Source organism: Danio rerio, chromosome 14 (assembly GCF_049306965.1).
Source record: "Danio rerio strain Tuebingen ecotype United States chromosome 14, GRCz12tu, whole genome shotgun sequence".
Lineage (NCBI taxonomy): Eukaryota > Metazoa > Chordata > Actinopteri > Cypriniformes > Danionidae > Danio > Danio rerio.
The window spans coordinates 49,438,212-49,456,605 of NC_133189.1; the positions used below are offsets into that span (position 1 = coordinate 49,438,212).

The 18,394-nt window shown below is 34.0% G+C and overlaps 1 protein-coding gene across 2 annotated transcripts; it reads right to left on the reverse strand.

Moving 5' to 3' along the window:
• Positions 1 to 1,378: 1,378 nt before the first annotated feature.
• Positions 1,379 to 18,167, reverse strand: grxcr1a (glutaredoxin and cysteine rich domain containing 1 a). 2 transcript variants are annotated; one of them, XM_073922207.1, is made up of 5 exons: positions 17,176 to 18,167; positions 12,250 to 13,017; positions 6,244 to 6,483; positions 3,423 to 3,488; positions 1,379 to 1,673 (listed from the first exon to the last, which is right to left on the reverse strand). In XM_073922207.1, the coding sequence occupies exons 2-5, from the start codon at positions 12,649 to 12,651 to the stop codon at positions 1,494 to 1,496; spliced, it is 888 nt and encodes a 295-aa protein (XP_073778308.1). In that variant the 5' UTR covers positions 12,652 to 13,017; positions 17,176 to 18,167; the 3' UTR covers positions 1,379 to 1,493. The 2 variants fall into 2 exon arrangements, with proteins under 2 accessions (XP_073778308.1, XP_073778310.1); XM_073922209.1 differs by lacking the exon at positions 17,176 to 18,167 and having other exon boundaries at positions 12,250 to 14,221.
• Between the last annotated feature and the right edge of the window lie 227 nt (positions 18,168 to 18,394).

The window sequence follows — 18,394 nt, forward strand, 5'->3', positions numbered from 1 at the left end:
TATATAATTATATTTTATTTAATTATTATAAATCATTTAATTAAATATAAATATGTTGTGGTTTTGTATGTATGTATACACATTAACAACAACATAAACAACATTATTATAGAATTATTGCATATTTTGAATAAAAATAATATTTATATTCTTATCGTTCCTAAAGTTATTACATATTTTTTGCAATATAATACAAAGAAATTGTGTAGATTTAGATTTATGTATATTTAAATATTTTATTTAAGCATATTTATTTTGTAAATTATTTTTGCTAAAATTTTGACATTTGGAATGAGTCAAATATTTTTTTATTACATTTATTTAAATTAGGAAATAATTTACATTTTAAAACAATTATAGTATTATTTATTATTTTTTTATTTAAGTTTTTTCAATATTTGGATGATATTATGTATTAATTAAATACTATACATAACTAGAAATCCCTGATTGGTTGGATGAATGAATGGATCTATTTATCTATCTATCGATCTATCTATCAATTTATTTATCATTTGTTTTTTGTAATTGTTTTTTTTAATCAAAATATTTAATTTTAATATTATACATTATTTAATTAAATATAAATATATTGTGGTTGTGTATGTATGTATGTAATTACATTAACAACAACAAAAACAACATTACTATCAAACTTATTGCAAAATTTGAATAAAACTAATATTTATACTTTTATCGTTCTTGAAGTTATTACATATTTGTAATTTTTTAACTATATATTTACAAACAATTAAATTGTGTAGATTTAGATAATTTTTTATTTCAATATTTTATTTGAGCCTATTAATTTTGTAAAAATATTTTTGTTAAAATGAGTCTGGTATTGTTTATTAAACAATTTTTGTTTAAATTAATAATAATTCTTCATTTTATTATATTTTTAAACATTATAGCATGTTCTGACATTTAGAGTGAGAATTTGTGTTTAAAAATGTTATTATTCATATTTTCCATTATTCATATAATTTGTTTTTTAATATTTATATGATATTATGTATTTAAAAAAAATGCACATATTTGTCCTTTATTTGTATATTTATTTATTTATTTTTATAAAATTTTTTGCAGTCACTCCTGAGCTTTTCTCTATCGGGAACAGCTCTGCTTGCTCTGATGTTCACCAGATAACACTTTGAATTTTGGCTCATGCTGAGATCATAGGGCTCAGAAAGATGATATGTCTCTCTGAACCACTAGTTCATTTAATTAATTGCTGTATTTATTTACAGTGACAGACAGTGTCCATGCTGTCGGACTGAGAAATGTTGCCAGACATCTGTTGGCATGTGACAAAAACCCTGCGCTGTAATAATTAATCATAACAAATAAGATACAAACTACATCTGTGGACACGCAATTGAGTTTTCCAAATAAAAAAAAGTTTATTCACAAATTGCAGTTCTTTGTTTTCTACATGGCTTATGGGGTGGAGGTGGTGCTGAGAAGGGGTTTGCAGGCACTTGAAGAGGATCTTAGTGAGAACAGCTGGAGCAGGGCTGGAGTCCGTTCTCGTTGCATGCTGTGCACTTCAGCGCTTTGAAGGAGTCGGTGAAGCAGTTGCGAAACACAGACATTTTGCTGCCATGGCACATTGGACACGGGACGAAGGCGAATCCTCCACACGTCTGGCATGTGTCGAGGTGCTGAACCCTCTGCCAACACACACACAGACACAGAGAATAAAACCCTGACCTGAACACACTGCTTCTGCATGTTTACAATGTACAGTTGAAGTCAAAATTATTAACGCTTTTGTGATATTTTTTATTTATTTCAAATATTGCCCAAATTATATTTAACAGAGCAAGAATTTTTTCACAGTATTTCCTATAATATTTGTTCTTTTGAAAAAAGTCTTGTTTTATTTTGGCTTTTTAAACATTTTACGTTTTTACAATATTATTAGTCCCCTTAAGCAATATTTTTTCGAATGTTTACAGAACAAACCATTGTTATACAATAACTTGCCTAATCACCCTAACCTGCCTAATTTACCTAGTTAAGCCTTTAAATGTTACTTTAAGCTGTATACTTTTATCTTGAAAAATATCTAGTGAAATATGATGTACTGTCTTCATGGCAAAAATAAAAGAAATCTGTGATTAGAAATGAGTTACTAAAACTATTGTTTTTAAAAATGTGTTGAAAAAAATATCTGCTCTCCATTAAACAGAAATTGGGGGAAAAAATTAACAAAGGGGCTAATAATTCTGACTTCAACTGTATGTAAAATGTGTATATGAAATTTGAATTGTAAAATGTATTTTATGTAAATACTTTTCTAATATATGTAAATATGCACTAATCATTTTTATTAATTGTTGTTTTTATTTCTCAGACTGTTATGTTTCTTTTATTCTTATTTATGTAAAGCATTTTGTATTACTACTGTATATGAAATGTGCTATATAAATAAAATTGCCTAGCATAATTTATAAACCAAGTGTTGTACTAAAATTGTTTTTATTTTTGCTATTATTATTAAATTTATTGTTTAAAAAATAAAATATTCTATTTGTTTTTTAATTTATTGTTATTAAGCATTTGTAATTATTCATAGGACCATATGTGTAAATATTCAACCAAGTGTTTCTGGAAACTGTATCTACACAGTGGTGATTTATACAGTGTAAATGGTAAGAAGATGATGAAGTGTTTTAAATAAATAATACTTTCGACTTTAGTTTCTTGTTTAATTAAATTTGTATGACTATTTTTTATGGGAATAAATGTGTGAACTATCAACCCAATGTCAGGAAAATGTAAATGAGACATTTACTATGGATTTATACAGTTTACAAAAATAATAAAATGTTTGACAAGAAATTATTATAAGTTAGCATGAAGCTTTACCTCCAACCTGAATGAGATTGTACCCATTAATATAAATTAGCCACAAACTGGCCAAAACATTAAACATTATAAATTCATTATTCATATTACTTACTGATTACCATTAGATTATTACTATTAATTATAGATAATCAGAATCAGTTTTGTTCACAAGTGTGCTTCACAAACACAAGGAATTTGTTTTGGCTACAGAAGCTCCCAGTGTACATAGTGTACATATTACTATTATATTACTATAGATTATTACTAACTTTACTACATGTTTGAGAAACCAGAAAATTCAGTGTCTTTCAAATTCAGAAATGTAATATAAATAATAATAATGGCTGACATATTTATGTGTGTGATGTGAAGTGTTAAGGTGCTGCAATGATGGACCTTTATCCTAACTGGTTCTGTTTTCCTTTACAGAATAAACTGACAATATACCAGTCCAAATTTAATCTTTTATACTTCATTTGAGCAACCAGTGTCTTTCTAAGGTTAAAAAATACATCTATGTAGGCTATTAGTTTACAGTGCACTGATGTAAAATGTTCAACATTTACCTCAATTTTGGTGAGGAGATCCTGAAGCTCCCCTAATTCATTCATAGCGAGTATTTTCTCTGCACCCTGAATGTGCAAAACATGCAAATCAGATTATTCAGATTTGAGTATTGGGTGAATCTTGCAATGGTTATGCAGCAATTCTTCATTAAATCTGATGTCACAGGTTTCTGAGTCCAAACGCTTTATCGGATGCAGCAAATGGTACTAAAGGGTTATTGTAGTATTGCTGGTACATTTTGAGTCTCCAAAAAAAAAAACTAATATTTTTCAAAAACAAGAACTTTAATGAAACCATTTTGAATAATAAAACAAAGGAAACTAAAAAAAAAAAAAGTGGTCATGAAAAATTACCTTTAAGACTCCCATTATACCTATTTTTGACTCTCAACCTACTAAATCATGCATTCAGCTTCAATTTTCATGGAATTGTTATGTCTAATTTTTATCTTTTTGGTGTCTTTAGTCAAACATTTCTATAAAACAGCTATTTTCTCAATTATTTGTAATTCCAGTAGTAAAATAAATACCTTTTGTCTCTGTCAATTTGTGCTGGTCAACCTTTTTAAATGCAGTAGGTTTTAAATGGCATAACTATCTGTAAAGCACTGATTAAAAAAGCATGTGACTGGCTCCAAGTGATATCACTTCTTCTGGCGGCAAATTTGTACAAAATGTTTAGGATACAGCGATAGTAGATTAATTACGTCAACTCTGTTATTGTGATATATCAGTGAATTTTTCATTCACTTAAAAAAAACTATAATATGATGAAAATGCATAAAATACTTCTAACAATGGCGTGTAGCTACCTGGTTTGCATTTTGAGCTAAGGTACAATATGGTGGAAAATGTCAACTTTTATGGTTTTAAATTTTCAATAATAAGTTAACTAATAACTAACATAATCAAATGTTCCCTCTGACATTTTATATTAGTTTATATTAACAATTGTTTCAGTTCAACATAAATTATAAATTTGTTGTATGTCATTCCAGCTTATGGAAAATGAGTGTAAAGTGCTTGAAATTGACCAAAAATTCTAGAAGGAGTCTAATATAGCCTACAGTCAAAGTGTGCTGTAATGTTTGCATCCATGCCTAATCACAGATGGTCAGTCAGACAATGATTCATCTTTTATAAATCTTTCAATTATCACTGTCTGAGATGAAGCAAGTCCAGAGACAGTAATGACACCATGATTTTTTTACAGGGTGTCCGCGGCATTTGCGGTTCTAGTTTAAATGGCACCCTGGGCGAACCACTCCATACCCCCTTCCACCCCCACCCCCTCCCAAAATTATATATAGCTATTAATAGTTGTAATAGTTCATTCATTCATTCATTTTCTTGTCAGCTTAGTCCCTTTATTAATCCTAGGTCGCCACAGCGGAATGAACCACCAACTTATCCAGCAAGTTTTTACACATCGGATGCCCTTCCAGCCGCAACCCATCTCTGGGAAACAGCCACACACACACTCATACACTACGGACAATTTAGCCTACCCAATTCACCTGTACCGCATGTCTTTGGACTGTGGGGGAAACCGGAGGAAACCCACGCGAAGGCAGGGAGAACATGCAAACTCCACACAAAAACGCCAACTGAGCCGAGGTTTGACCCAGCGACCTTCTTGCTGTGAGGTGACAGCACTACCTACTGCGCCACTGCCTCGCCAGTTGTAATAGTTATTTTTCAATAAATATTATAAAATTATTATTATATGCTATATAATATTATAATACTTATTAAATAACAAAAATCAATTCTAAATGTTACTGGAAAACAATGTTACAACTGGAGTGTTATGCTAAGATCACTTAAATCTTTTGCATGAATATTAATCATGACAATTCTATAGAATACAAAAAAATAAATGTTTTTTAGAATTATCTGTTGTCTTAGGCTTTCTACACGTATGCGTCAGTTTGCTTTCAGCAGCATTGTTTTTGTTGCATATAGAGAATAACAACCTTGCACATGCAAAAGACGACAAATGTAAATAGACCTTAACGTCTTTGTTCTGCGATTGCCACTCTAAATTAATACACCTGCATAAAGTAAATCATATCTCAGTGTTTTTACTACGGGACATGTGCACCATCTCCTCTTGCCGCCCAAAGCAAGATGCCGCCCTATAGGTGATTGCCCATACTGCCTTTGCTTAAGGCCGTACTCACACTAAGTACAGTTGCTTCAAACTGGGCCAAAGCACGCTTGTCACCCCCTCCTGTCTCCCCCAAGTTAACAATGCTTGAGCCCAGTTCAGCGCACTCACACTTCTCAAACGATCTGGGAAACGGGCCTGGGCACGGTACGGATGGCATAGTGTAAATAGGCCCTAAGTCCGCCACTGGTACGCGGGGTCTTAAACTGTACCAAAACATTTTTAAACTATTTAGAGTAATTAAAGCCCTTAAAAAGTAATAAAAAAAGTAATAAAAAATAACGTTTTGTATAATTCTTGATTGTACAATGTATAGTTGTATGCTATAGTTTTCCTGAATTTAACCTGCGATTATTGAGGTGCTGTGTAGTTTATACATCAATAAATAACAGCAATGTTACCGGTTGAAACCTAAAGTTTCAAGCCTATGAGGTCTTAAAATGTAATGGAAAGAGTCTTAAAGTTCTTAAAAGGTATTGAAGTTCACTCTCCGATTCCTGTATATGCCATATTTTCGAAGACTGTAATGTGTGTTATGACTAAACAGTGACCATAAATGACTATTAAGCCTTTTCTATTCAAATCAATAGAGGCTTGGACCCAGAAACAATAATGCAAAGGTCACGACAAGTGCATAGTTTGAGCACTGACCCCTAGGTAGTGTCCATCAATGAAGACCACAGGCAGCGAGGGAGGTTCACCCACTCGTTTGCAGCGAGTCTCCAGCTCCTTCCCATATTCACTGTCCAAAGCAATGTTCTTCTCCATGAACTTCACCCTGTGGTTCTGGAAGATCTTGCGGACTAACTCACACCGCTCGAATGTAGTCCTGACCACTCGAAAACTGGTAGTGTAGATGACGATTCGGCCAAACTCAAGAGTCAATTCTGGCTGAGAGACACAAAGAAAACACTTGTGTTAGACAGGAGAGGCTCTTTTTTTCTGACAATTGGAGGAAAAAAAAACTATCAGATTTTTAAAAATGCTGTTTCAACTGCAAGGGAAAAGCAAAACGATTAGTCTTCAAAGTGTGTATTTGTCCAGGGTTTGCAGCAGGTAATATGAGGCAGCAGCTGAACTGCATGTATTGATTTTGTGAGTCAGTGTTCTTGAGATTGACCTTCAGTGCTTTCTTAGAAAAGCAGCTCTCATGAAGTGTGAAAATGGGCTTTATTTTCTTTCTTTGCGAAGAACAGAAATAGACTCAACCTTCACACATGTAGAAGTGAGATGAGAGGATGGACCTGGAACTGTCTTATGCAACTGTAACATTTACAATTTAGTTTATTCGATTTTACATGCAACTCAGATGTTTCTGGTTGAGGGATAAGTGTACTACTAATAATAATAATTGCCCACATCTGATTGATGTTGATTTTAACACTTTATCAGAGAAAGAACCATAAATCCTGGTGCACTGCTAACAATTTTTTTTAATTACACAGTATTTAACTGTAACTGTAGTATGCTGTTGAACAGTTATGCAGTATGTCACTGTATTTAAAGTTGCACAATGAAAATTACTGTATATGTTACAGTAAAGATAAAACAGATTCTGAAAAAAAACGTATAAGTGGATAAACAGTGCTGTAAATAGAAATACAGTATTTTTGTTGTCATTGATTTACAGTACAGTAAGTTACTGGTGAATTGCTGCCAGTAAGTTACTGTGCAAAATTATTGTACATTTTACAGCAGGCATGTCTAAACTGCCGGTGTCCTGCAAAGATAAGTTCCAATCGCAAACAGACTCACCTGGGCCAGCTAATCAAGCTCTTACAAGGCTTTCTAGAAACATCCTTGCAGGTGTGTTGAGGCAAGTTGGAGCTAAAATTTGCAGGACATTGGCCCTCAAGGACCGAGTTTGAACACCCCTGTTTTACAGTACAGATAAAATAGATACTGAAAATACATATAAAGCAAGATAAACGGTGCTACAAATGAAAATACTGTATTTTTACTGTAATTGATTTACAGTACAGAAAGTTACTGGCAAACTGCTGCCAGTAATTGACTGTGAAAATTACTGTATATTTTACAGTAAAGATAAAGTAGATACTGAAAATACATATAAAGTGGATAAAAGGTGCTGCAAATGTAAATACAGTATCTTTGCTGTAATTGATTTACAGTAAGTTACTGGTGAACTGCTGCCAGTAAGTTACTATAGGATCTTGTTAACCGTTTAAATTACAATGATTATGTAATAAAAATTTTTATAAAAGTTCAAAAGTCTTGTAATAACCCCTAGTATTATTCCCAGGTCTTTTTCAAGGAGTATTTCAATGAGAACCAGAGTACTCTATAAATGGTTAAAAGTAACTTTATACAATTGGAAAGCATTACAAATAAATTTTTTGCTCCTGTGATTTGAATTAATTTGATTGAATTATTTAGTGTAACATATATTTAAGCAAGAAGGAAACACTTATTCTGACATAAATTAGAAACATTAAATGATAAGTAGTCATACCAAATCTGATCATATAATATATGTTTAAATATGTCTTACTGACAAATGGGCAAAACCACATGTGTTTTAAAATAGTGGAGACAAAGATGATGGATTAATTTGGGCCATGCAATATGATCCTCAATCTTAATATTTTATCAAATGATTGCTGTTCTAAATAATATGAATGACAATATTTATATAAACTGTTGACACTTTAAACCATGGTGTAAACCATGGTATAATATAAAATACACTTATATGGCACAATTTCAAATGGTCAAAAAATTAAAGCACAGTTTCATTCTTTTAATTCTCTTCAATTTCTTTCTTGCTTGAAAATGCCTTTTTATCAAATACACTCTAAAAGTTAATTGTGTACAAGTGTCAAGTGGTTATTTTAAAGTATAAATTTAAGTAGAAGGCAGAATACAGATGTCAAAATATGGGAATATGAATGCCAATCTGACATCTTAAAAATCGTTTAAGACTGCATTTCCCCTGGCAGTGGGCAACAGGTGAAAATTAGCCCTTGTGGCTAACTCTGGCTTATTTACAGTTTTACTGTTTATTAATGAGCATTGTCCCTGTTAAATAAATTCTAAATTCAAAGTTAGTAAATCATTGATAAATTAATAATTAATTTGCATGCATTTGGGCACACACATTAGGACTGTTAAAGTGTCTGAATTAAATATTATATACTACAAAAATGTTATTCCCAAACAGATGATGCTAAACCTGTTCTCAGAACTGGGGAACTTGACCCCACCTGGTGTCAAGGTCAAGTCAGTTTCAAGTTCACAAGTAATTAAAGGTGTTTTTACTCTCACTGCCATTGAAAGAATCTAACACAAGTTGCTTTTTCTGTATGTAACGAATGACTATCAAACATTTTTTAACTTAAAACTACGCAAGACTAAAAACTGTCTACAACTGTGTGGACTTTGTCTATATAAACCTTTAAATTAAGCTTGGAGATGTTTATGTATTGTCATTATAAAAACAATGTTATACTTGGTTTGGTTGCTTAATTAGCCTAAGGGTAAATATAGTAATGAAAAATTATATTTTATGAATGCTTACAGTTGAAGTCAGAATTATTAGCCCCTCCTTGCATTCATTTTTATTTCTTTAATATTTCCCAAATGATGTTTAACAGAGCAAGGAAATTTTCACAGTATGTCTGATAATATTTTTTTCTTTTGCAGAAAGTCTTATTTGTTTTATTTAGGCTAGAATAAAAGCAGTTTTACATTTTTTAACTATAAACTAACTAATAAACTAATAATTAGGGGGACTAATAATTCTGTCTTCAACTGTATGTCTCAAAAAAATTTCACAAAAAATGTAGTCCCTGACCCAAAAACGTAATAAAATGTGTGGTCGAAATAATGTTATGGAGGGGAAAACTATATTTCAATGCATTTATGAGTAAATTGGAGTGAGCAGAAACATTTTATGAGACAATGCAAGAATGATAGATTTTATAACAAGAAACTGGTTGCTTTGTTGAAAACTTTTCTTTCTAACAAGGTTTTATATTGGACCACAAAAATATTTATTTGGCGTTCGTATTTGTGCTCAGTGATTGTCTATACATTAACTAATTAACATTGTCTCGTTAACATTTAGTTATGTAAGGAAGCAGTTTTCATTGAGTTTCTTAAAGCCCACCCATTACTTTTTACCCTTTGTTAAAAAAAAAAGGTATACAGTTACCTTTGATATCAGAAATAAACTTTCAACAACTGTTTTAGTCCTGAACTACAAAACAGAGGTCCTGGGAATACATTAAGATGATTAGCTCAGCCTAAACACTTAAAGAAATGCACCATTAATCTTTAATTGTTTAGTGATCTCACTCAGTGGGACTTCTCGATTGTCTGGCCAATGCCTGAGAGAAGAGAACAGACTCTGTAAAAAGAGACTCTGACCCTACCGAGGACACGAGAGACATCTCAAAGCTTTTGACTGACTGATTGTGTTGATTGTGTTGAAAAGTAACATGCATAACATGCATATCATGCACTGATGGCAAAATCTAAAAAAAAAAAATAATAATGATGAATGGGGGGGGCTGGGGGTTAGGGTTAGGGTTAGTTTTAACTATATATTTGACCTAATGTGGGTTACAACATGCCAGTGCAAAGATTAAAGATTTTCACAATGCTTGAAAACCCTCTAAAGTGACTTACCCCATTGTTTTTAGCCAAGTTATCAAATAGTATTTGGCCTGCGCTGACTTTGTGTTTAACTCATCGAACCGTCCCGTTTTTACTAAGGACTGGGACAAACCCAATGTTGGGTTCATTTTTTACTCTTTTTAACCCGACAATTGGTTTTCTCCATGTATATGACTCAACGTTCGGTTGCAACATGCCAGTGCAAATATTAAAGATTGTTGCGAGGCTTGAAAAACCCTAAAGTGACTTACCCCATTGTTCTTAGCCAAGTTATCAAAGAGTATTTGACCTCCGCTGACTTTGTGCTTGATTACTTGAACCATCCCATTTTACTGAGGATTGAGACAAACTCAATATTGGGTTCATATTTTGTTTTTGTTTTTTAACTCTTTTAACCCAATGATTGTTTTTTTTTTTCATATATTTGACCCAACGTTTGCTCACAAAATATTAAAGGTTTTCATAATGCTTGAAAAACCCTAAGTGGTTAAAACCCCATTCTGTATTTGACCTGCGATGACTTTGTGCTTGACTTATTGAACCGTCCCTTTTTACTGAGGATTGGGACAAGCCTATTGTTGGGTTCGTTTTATGTTTTTGTAGTTTTTTTTTTACTCTTTTTAACCCAACAATTGGTTTTCTCCATATATATGACCCAACGTTGTGTTACAAAATGCCAATCCAAATAATAAAGATTGTTACGATTCTCAAAAAAACCCTAAAGTGACTTACCCCATTGTTTTAAAAGTTGTTAAAAGATACTAAAGAGTATTTGGCCTGCGCTGACTTTGTGCTTGACTCCTTGAACCATCCTTTTTTACTGAGGATTAGTTTGTTTTTTTGTTTTTTTTTTTTAACCTCTTTTTAACCCAAAGATTGGTTTTCTACATATATTTGACCCAATGTTGGCTCACAAAATGCAAATATGCAAATATTAAAGGTTTTCACAGTACTTGAAAACCCTAAGTGTTTTTGGCCAAGTTATCAAAGAGTATTTGGCCTGTACTGACTTTGTGCTTGACTCCTCAGGCCATCCCGTTTTGTTTGTTTGTTTTGTTTTTAACTCTTTTTAACGCAACGATTGTTTTTCTCCATATATTTGACCCAACATTTTGTTGCAACATGCCAGTGCAAATATTAAAGGTTTTCAGGCTGCCTGAAAACCCTAAGTGACTTACTGTTTTTGGTCAAGTTATCAAAGAGTTTGGCTTGCGCTGACTTTGTGCTGACTCCTAAAAATGTCCTGTTTTACTGGGGGTTGGGAAAACCCAATATAGGGTTGATTTTTGTTGTTGTTGTTGTTGTTTTTAATACTCTATTTAACTTAGCAATTGGTTTTCTCCATATATTTGACCCAACTGTTCATCTTTTCCTCAAACTGTCCCATTTTTACTAAATATTAGGACAAAACGCAATGTTGGGTTTATTTGTTTTTATTTATTTTTTTGTTTTTTTATTCTTTTTTTTTTAATGCAATTGTTTTTCTCCATATATTTGACCCAGTGTTGGGTTAAAACATGCCAGTGCAAATATTTAAGATTGTTATGATGCTTGAAAAACCCTAAAGTGACTTGCCCCAAGTTATCAAAGAGTATTTGCCCTTCGCTGACTTTGTCCTTGACTCCTCACACCAACCTATTTTTACTGAGGATTGGGGCGAACATAATATTGGGCTCATTTTTGTTTTTTAACCCAACAATTGGTTTTCTCCATATATTTGACCCAACATTGGGTGACGACATGCCAATGCAAATATTAAAGATATTCACAATGCTTGAAAAAGTGACTTACCCCATTTTTTATCGAAGTTATTAAAGAGTATTTGGCCTGCACTGACTTTCTAAACTACTGGAACTGTCCTGTTTTTACTGAGGATTGAGGCAAACCCATGTTAATTTTTTTGGGTTCGGTTTTTGCTTTATACCCTTTTTAACCAACAATCTACATATAATTGACCCAATGTTTGGTTACAACATGCCAGCGCAAATATTCAAGATTTTCACAATTCACATAACTTACCCCATTGTTTTTAGCCAAGTTATCAAAGAGTATTTGGCCTGCGCTGACTTTGTGCTTGACTCCTCGAACCGTCCCGTTTTTACTGAGGATATTGACTCGTTTGGTGCGCAACACTTTGTCTCTTCCTCCAGCAAACATGAGTAAATCATCAGGCTCACTCCCACTGTCATCCAACTCGGAGCCCAGGAGTCCGCACAGGTGTCCGTTGGCCTCCCCGCTAGTGGATGGAGTGCTGGCCCGGTCCGCCTCAGAGCTGCTGGTGCAGTCCGAATCCAGGGAGTCAGTCGGGCCTTCATCCTTAAACATCTCCTTCAAAACCCGCCCGCTGTTTCCTGAGGCCACCCGGAATCTCACCCGCTTCTGCCTCTTCCCATCCTCCGGTGTCAGCAAAGACTCCTCCATTGCGTTGACTTACATGGTCCAAATAAAAAAGGTGATTTGTTTTTTTAATCCCTCCGTTTGTTGTCATTGAGCATGATTAGCCCCAGGATCGCTCCATAATTCCCTTGAAGCCCAGAGCCGGATAGAGGCTGATCTGTGCAGTACCGTCAGCTTCGCCACCACTGTTCCTGCACATGTTAATAATGCATGTGGACTTGCCATGGCTACCGAGAACACTGACCATGACGAAACTGATAGTGTTTTTAAATAATTTATCTTACCATAGATTTTTTTCTAGCCTTGACTCATAGACTGGAAGTTCTTTGCAAGCTTTAGGTGTTAAAGGACAAACTTCTGTCATTTACTTACACAGATGACATTCCAAACCTGTGTGTATGAAACAAACAAAATGTAACTCATTGGTTTCCATTGTATACACACACACACACACACATAAACACTTGTTATGGTGGTTTATGAGGGTTCTCCATTGGCATTATGTATTATTATATCACCTTATCCTAACCCTAACTATAAACCCAATCCTCATACTGTAGGGAACGTGCCAAGTTTTGAATATAAAAATACCCGTTAATACCCGTAAATACCCGTTATGATTCAAACAGTTTTGAATACGAGGAAACGGCATGTCTTAAAAACCACCTCAACATTGTAATAGGTATACCCATGCCATTATACAACTGTGTATAATTATTCAAAACCAGAACTACACATACAGTAAAGTTCCACAGCAGAAAAAATACAGGTTTTAAAATGTGCCCTGTTAATCTTTTTTGTATTATTCTTTTTAACTTAATCTTCATTCATTCATTCATTCATTTTCAGCTTAATCCCTTTATTAATCAGGGGTCACCACATCAGAATGAACTTATCCAGCATATGTTTTTTTTACACAGCGTATGCCCTTCCAGCTGCAACCCATCACTGGGAAACAACCATACACTCTTATTCACACTCATACACTACGGACAATTTAGCTTCCATTCACCTGTAGTGCATGTCTTTGGACATGTGGGGGAAACTGGAGCACCCGAAGGAAACCCACGCCTGGGAGATTGGGAGAACATGCAAACATGTTTTGTTGACTGGGAGAACAATGGGAGAACATGCAAACACTGGGAAAACATGCAAACTCTTCACAGAAATGCCAACTAACCCCGCTGAAGCTCGAATCAGCGACCTTTTTGCTATGAGGTGACAGTGCTACACACTGCGCCACCGCTTGACTTAATCTTCACTGACTTATTTATCGCATCTGATGTTCTCTCGTAAATCCACCAGAAGCCTCTGTCGACTGACTGTTTGACTGACAGACTGACTGACTGACTGACTTTTATCAGTTTTGTAGATCTAGTTTTATGCAGTCTAATTGATTAATTGTTTTTTTGTTTTTTTTTACCAGTATACGTGTTATTGCAATGACACTCAGGCAAAGACATATACTGTAAGCAGCTCCCTCACTTCAGAAGTCATGGTTGTCGTTTATTAAATTCAAAATTGCTTTACTGGCACGACTGTACAATATTTACACTGCCAAAGCTTGAAATGTATACAATTTAGTTATTTTTGCTGCTTCAAAAAAAAAAACTTACTTAAAGTGAGCTGATTAAACACAATTCTTGAAGTTTTTTGGAGGACAACTTAATTGTTTTATGTTCAATCCATTTAAATTTGAAAAAAAAACTCTCTCTCTCTATATATATATATATATATATATATATATATATATATATATATATATATATATATATATATATATATATATATATAAAAATATAAAGCTAACTTAATATATTTGTGTTGGGACAACATGAGTGAATTGTGTGGAACCCTGCATTGTATGCAGTGCACTGTAAAAAGCTATTAGTCAACCTAAAGTGAGTTAACCCATCATTGCTCTAAAATTCTTTACTTTACATTAAAAAAATAGAGTAAACCATAAATATAAAAATTATAAATCATTAACTTAATGGTTCCAAGTTACAAAGGGTTTACTCACTTTTTTAAGCTTGTGAGGCAATGTGTTTACTCACTTTTTAAAGTACTAACTGCTTTTTTACAGTTATAATCTGAGCACTTGTTTGATTTGATTTAACATTGCTTTGATCTGAAGCTGAAAATTGTTTGAGTTAAAGTCTTTTATGCTTTCTTGTCAGCAAGATGGAGACTTTTCCTTGCTATTTTTGGAGCTTCTGGTTCCCTATGCATCTTTCCTAATGTTCTGCCGTTTGAAGCCACTTAGAAGATTACATTAGATCTGCATGCACACACCTGCTGTGCTACACAGCATGAGGGGAAATGGAGCTCAGCTGTCGTTTGCTGGCATTTGCACCCATTCGCCCTCCAGTGGGGCTGCAGGTAACATCAGCTGCTCTGTGCCTGCAGCACTGCAGAATGGAAGTCTTATGGCATGGTTGCCATTATTTTGACTGTTTATAGACACTAAGAAATATCCGTAAATTAATTTTTCATATTTTGTTATTCATGTTTTTTTTTCTCCTTATTAATGCTTTTGAACTGCATTATGAGACCTTGATGTTTCTTTCAACAAATTTTAAAGTTTGAAAATGTGACTTTTATTAACATTTCTAATAGCCTAAAGTGATGTAATGTCTGGGTTGGTGTTGCATATTACAGTACAAAAACCTTGTAATAAACGAGCACATTTGCTTTTATTTTACAGACTTATTTATCTCTATATTTTTACATTATATCCATTCATTCATTTTCTTGTCGGCTTAGTCCCTTTATTAATCCGGGGTTGCCACAGCAGAATGAACCGCCAACTTATCCAGCAAGTTTTTACCCATCTCTGGGAAAAATACACACTCATTCACACACTACAATTTAGCCTACCCAATTCACCTGTACCACATGTCTTTGGACTGTGGGGGAAACCAGAGCACCTGGAGGAAACGCACGCGAACACAGGGAGAACATGCAAACTCCACACAGAAACGTCAACTGTGCCGAGGATCGAACCAGCGACCCAGCGATCTTCTTGCTGTGAGGCGAACATGCTACCTACTGCACCACTGCATCGCCTGCTTTACATTATATTATTTCACTAAAATGTCAATAAAAGTCACTTTGTTAGACTGTTTTTCAACATCAAAAGTCAACTGAGCAGAGATCAACGTCCCACAATGCAATTTACAACCCTAAATTACTAGAAAACACCTGTGAATCACAAAATGTGGAAACTGTTAATGAACAGATATGTTTTTACAGATATGTTTATGTGTTATTTGCATGCTTTCATGTATTGGTTTAGGGTTTTAAGCTTATAAATAGACATTAAAATGTGCTGTACGTTTTTAATGCACACAAATCTGTTGTGTTTAGAAGGCCCTCTCCCATATGGTACCCTTTGCCTGACTACATACTTGTGAATTAATGGCGGTTTGACTTATAGTCAGAATTTGCTCAAAACTCCTCATTGAGGTCTAAGCAGTAGAGGTCATTGAGGATGAAGTGGCCCAATAGGGGGCGCTGTCAAGCACCCTTCTGAATGTCAATAGAAAATCCAACATACAGTTGAAGTCAGAATTATTAGCGCCTCCTTTGAATTTTCTTTTATTTATTTTTTAATTTCCCAAATGATGTTTAACAGAGCAAGGATTTTTTCACAATATGTCTGATAATATTTTTTCTTGTGGAGAAAGTCTTACTTGTTTTATTTCGGCTAAAACAAAAGCAGTTTTTATTTTTTACAAACCAAAATAATTAATTATTAGCGTCTTTAAGCATTTTGTTTTCCGATATTCTACAGAACAAACCATCGTTATACAATAACTTGCCTAATTGCTCTAACCTGCCTAGTTAACCTAATTAACCTAGTTAAGCCTTTAAATGTCACTTTAGGCTGTATAGAAGTGTCTTGAAAAATATCTAGTAAAGTATTATTTACTGTCATCATGGCAAAGATAAAATAAATCAGTTATTAGAAATGAGTTATTAAAACTATTATGTTTAGAAAAGTGTTCTCTCCATTAAACAGAAATTGGGGAAAAAATAGCAGGGGGCTAATAATTCTGACATCAACTGTATGTGTGAACTTAAAGGTATCCTATAAAGAAAATCTGGGTATACCTAGGCATAGTCAATTAATACGAGATCAGTATATAGAAATGGGCATACAGTGAGCCTCAGACACCATTGTTTCATTGTTCTCATGTAAACTCCATGTAAATCCCAGATGGACAAAGTGCCAATCAGAACCCAAAGCAGACTGTTGCGTGACACAGGGCATGCCTTCAGCATTTCCATGACTTTGGGTCATGTTTTAATGTCATCCAGACATCAGGAGGAGATCTCTAGCCAATACACAAACTGATATGTTACTCTGGGATTATTAATTTGCATACATCAAGATGTGTTTGATAAGCCACATTGTTAGTGAGATGTTAGTTTTCTCCTTTAGTTATTTTTAATTGTATATGTAACTTACAGTACTATGTATGTGGGACTTTTATTCTGAAAACAGGAGACAGATTGTTCACCCAAAACTTAAAATGTACTCACCCTAAAGTGGTTTCAAATCTCTTCTGTTGAGCGCAAACTGGAAACTGGTGCCTATTGACACCAAAAAGCAAACTTGTGGCAGTCAGTGGCTACTGTTTTCCAACATTTATCAAAATATCTCCTTTTCTGTTGAACAGAAAAAAACTTTTGGAATAAGTGAATAGTGAGTAAATGATGACAAAACATAAATTTCTAGTGCAACAAGGCCATTGTAAGCCAGCAAGACTGTACTCAAAATTATTTGGCAATGTACTTACAGCATCAGGAGCATGCAAAAAATGTCAATTTGCTGCATCAAATTAACTAATTATGCACTAAAAAGACTGATTATGAACTGAGTGTGCAGTATTTTTGCTCTTTAATGTCTGTTTGCTGTACTTAGGTCATTTTGTATTGTTGGAAAAAATACAAGATATTTTATAGGGCCCTAAACAGGGTCCATAAATAGGACTCGTTTGTGTTGAACCGCTTGTCACTTGAACACATCTTATGTCACAGCTAAGAGAAATGTGCTAAATATCTATACATGAATCTAGGTGTTTATAGACTGTCCCTTTCTCGGTCGGTATTCAGTGTGTACTAGTCCAAGTACCCCCTCTGTATATTTTTCAGACATGTCAGTTAGCTTTGAAATCATCTATTTGACGGAGCTACTCACTATACACATTTGTGTCTAATCAAATATTTCAAATGTTTGGCATATCCAGAGACTGATCTGTACACCATGATTTTATATAAAATTTACTTGTTAATTAATGTGTGATAGGACTAAACAGTGGTCATTAACTAATATTTTCTCAATTCAAATGAGTGGCTGCTTAGACCCGCAAACAGTAATCCTAGCCTGATCTCACAAGGAAACGTAAGTATTTTAAATTTTAGTCGCTAATTCTTACAAATTCGTACGAGTTAAGTCGTACAAAAATGTAGGATTTTAAAAAGGAGGTGTGGCATACAACCCCACCCCTAACCCCAACCTTCATTGGGTGATGAGCAAATCGTACTAAATTGTACGAATTAGATCATACTAGTTATCCACTAAATCAAAAAGTCACGAATTGCCATGAGATTGCATTGGCAATCCATACATCACCGACACGTCACGACTTAACAATCGGATATCGCCAGATTCAAAATCAATGACAAAGAGCTCGTTACTAATGGGCGGGGCTTTCTTCCTATGATGACACGTACAAAGTGAAAAACGCAGACTCGGTGC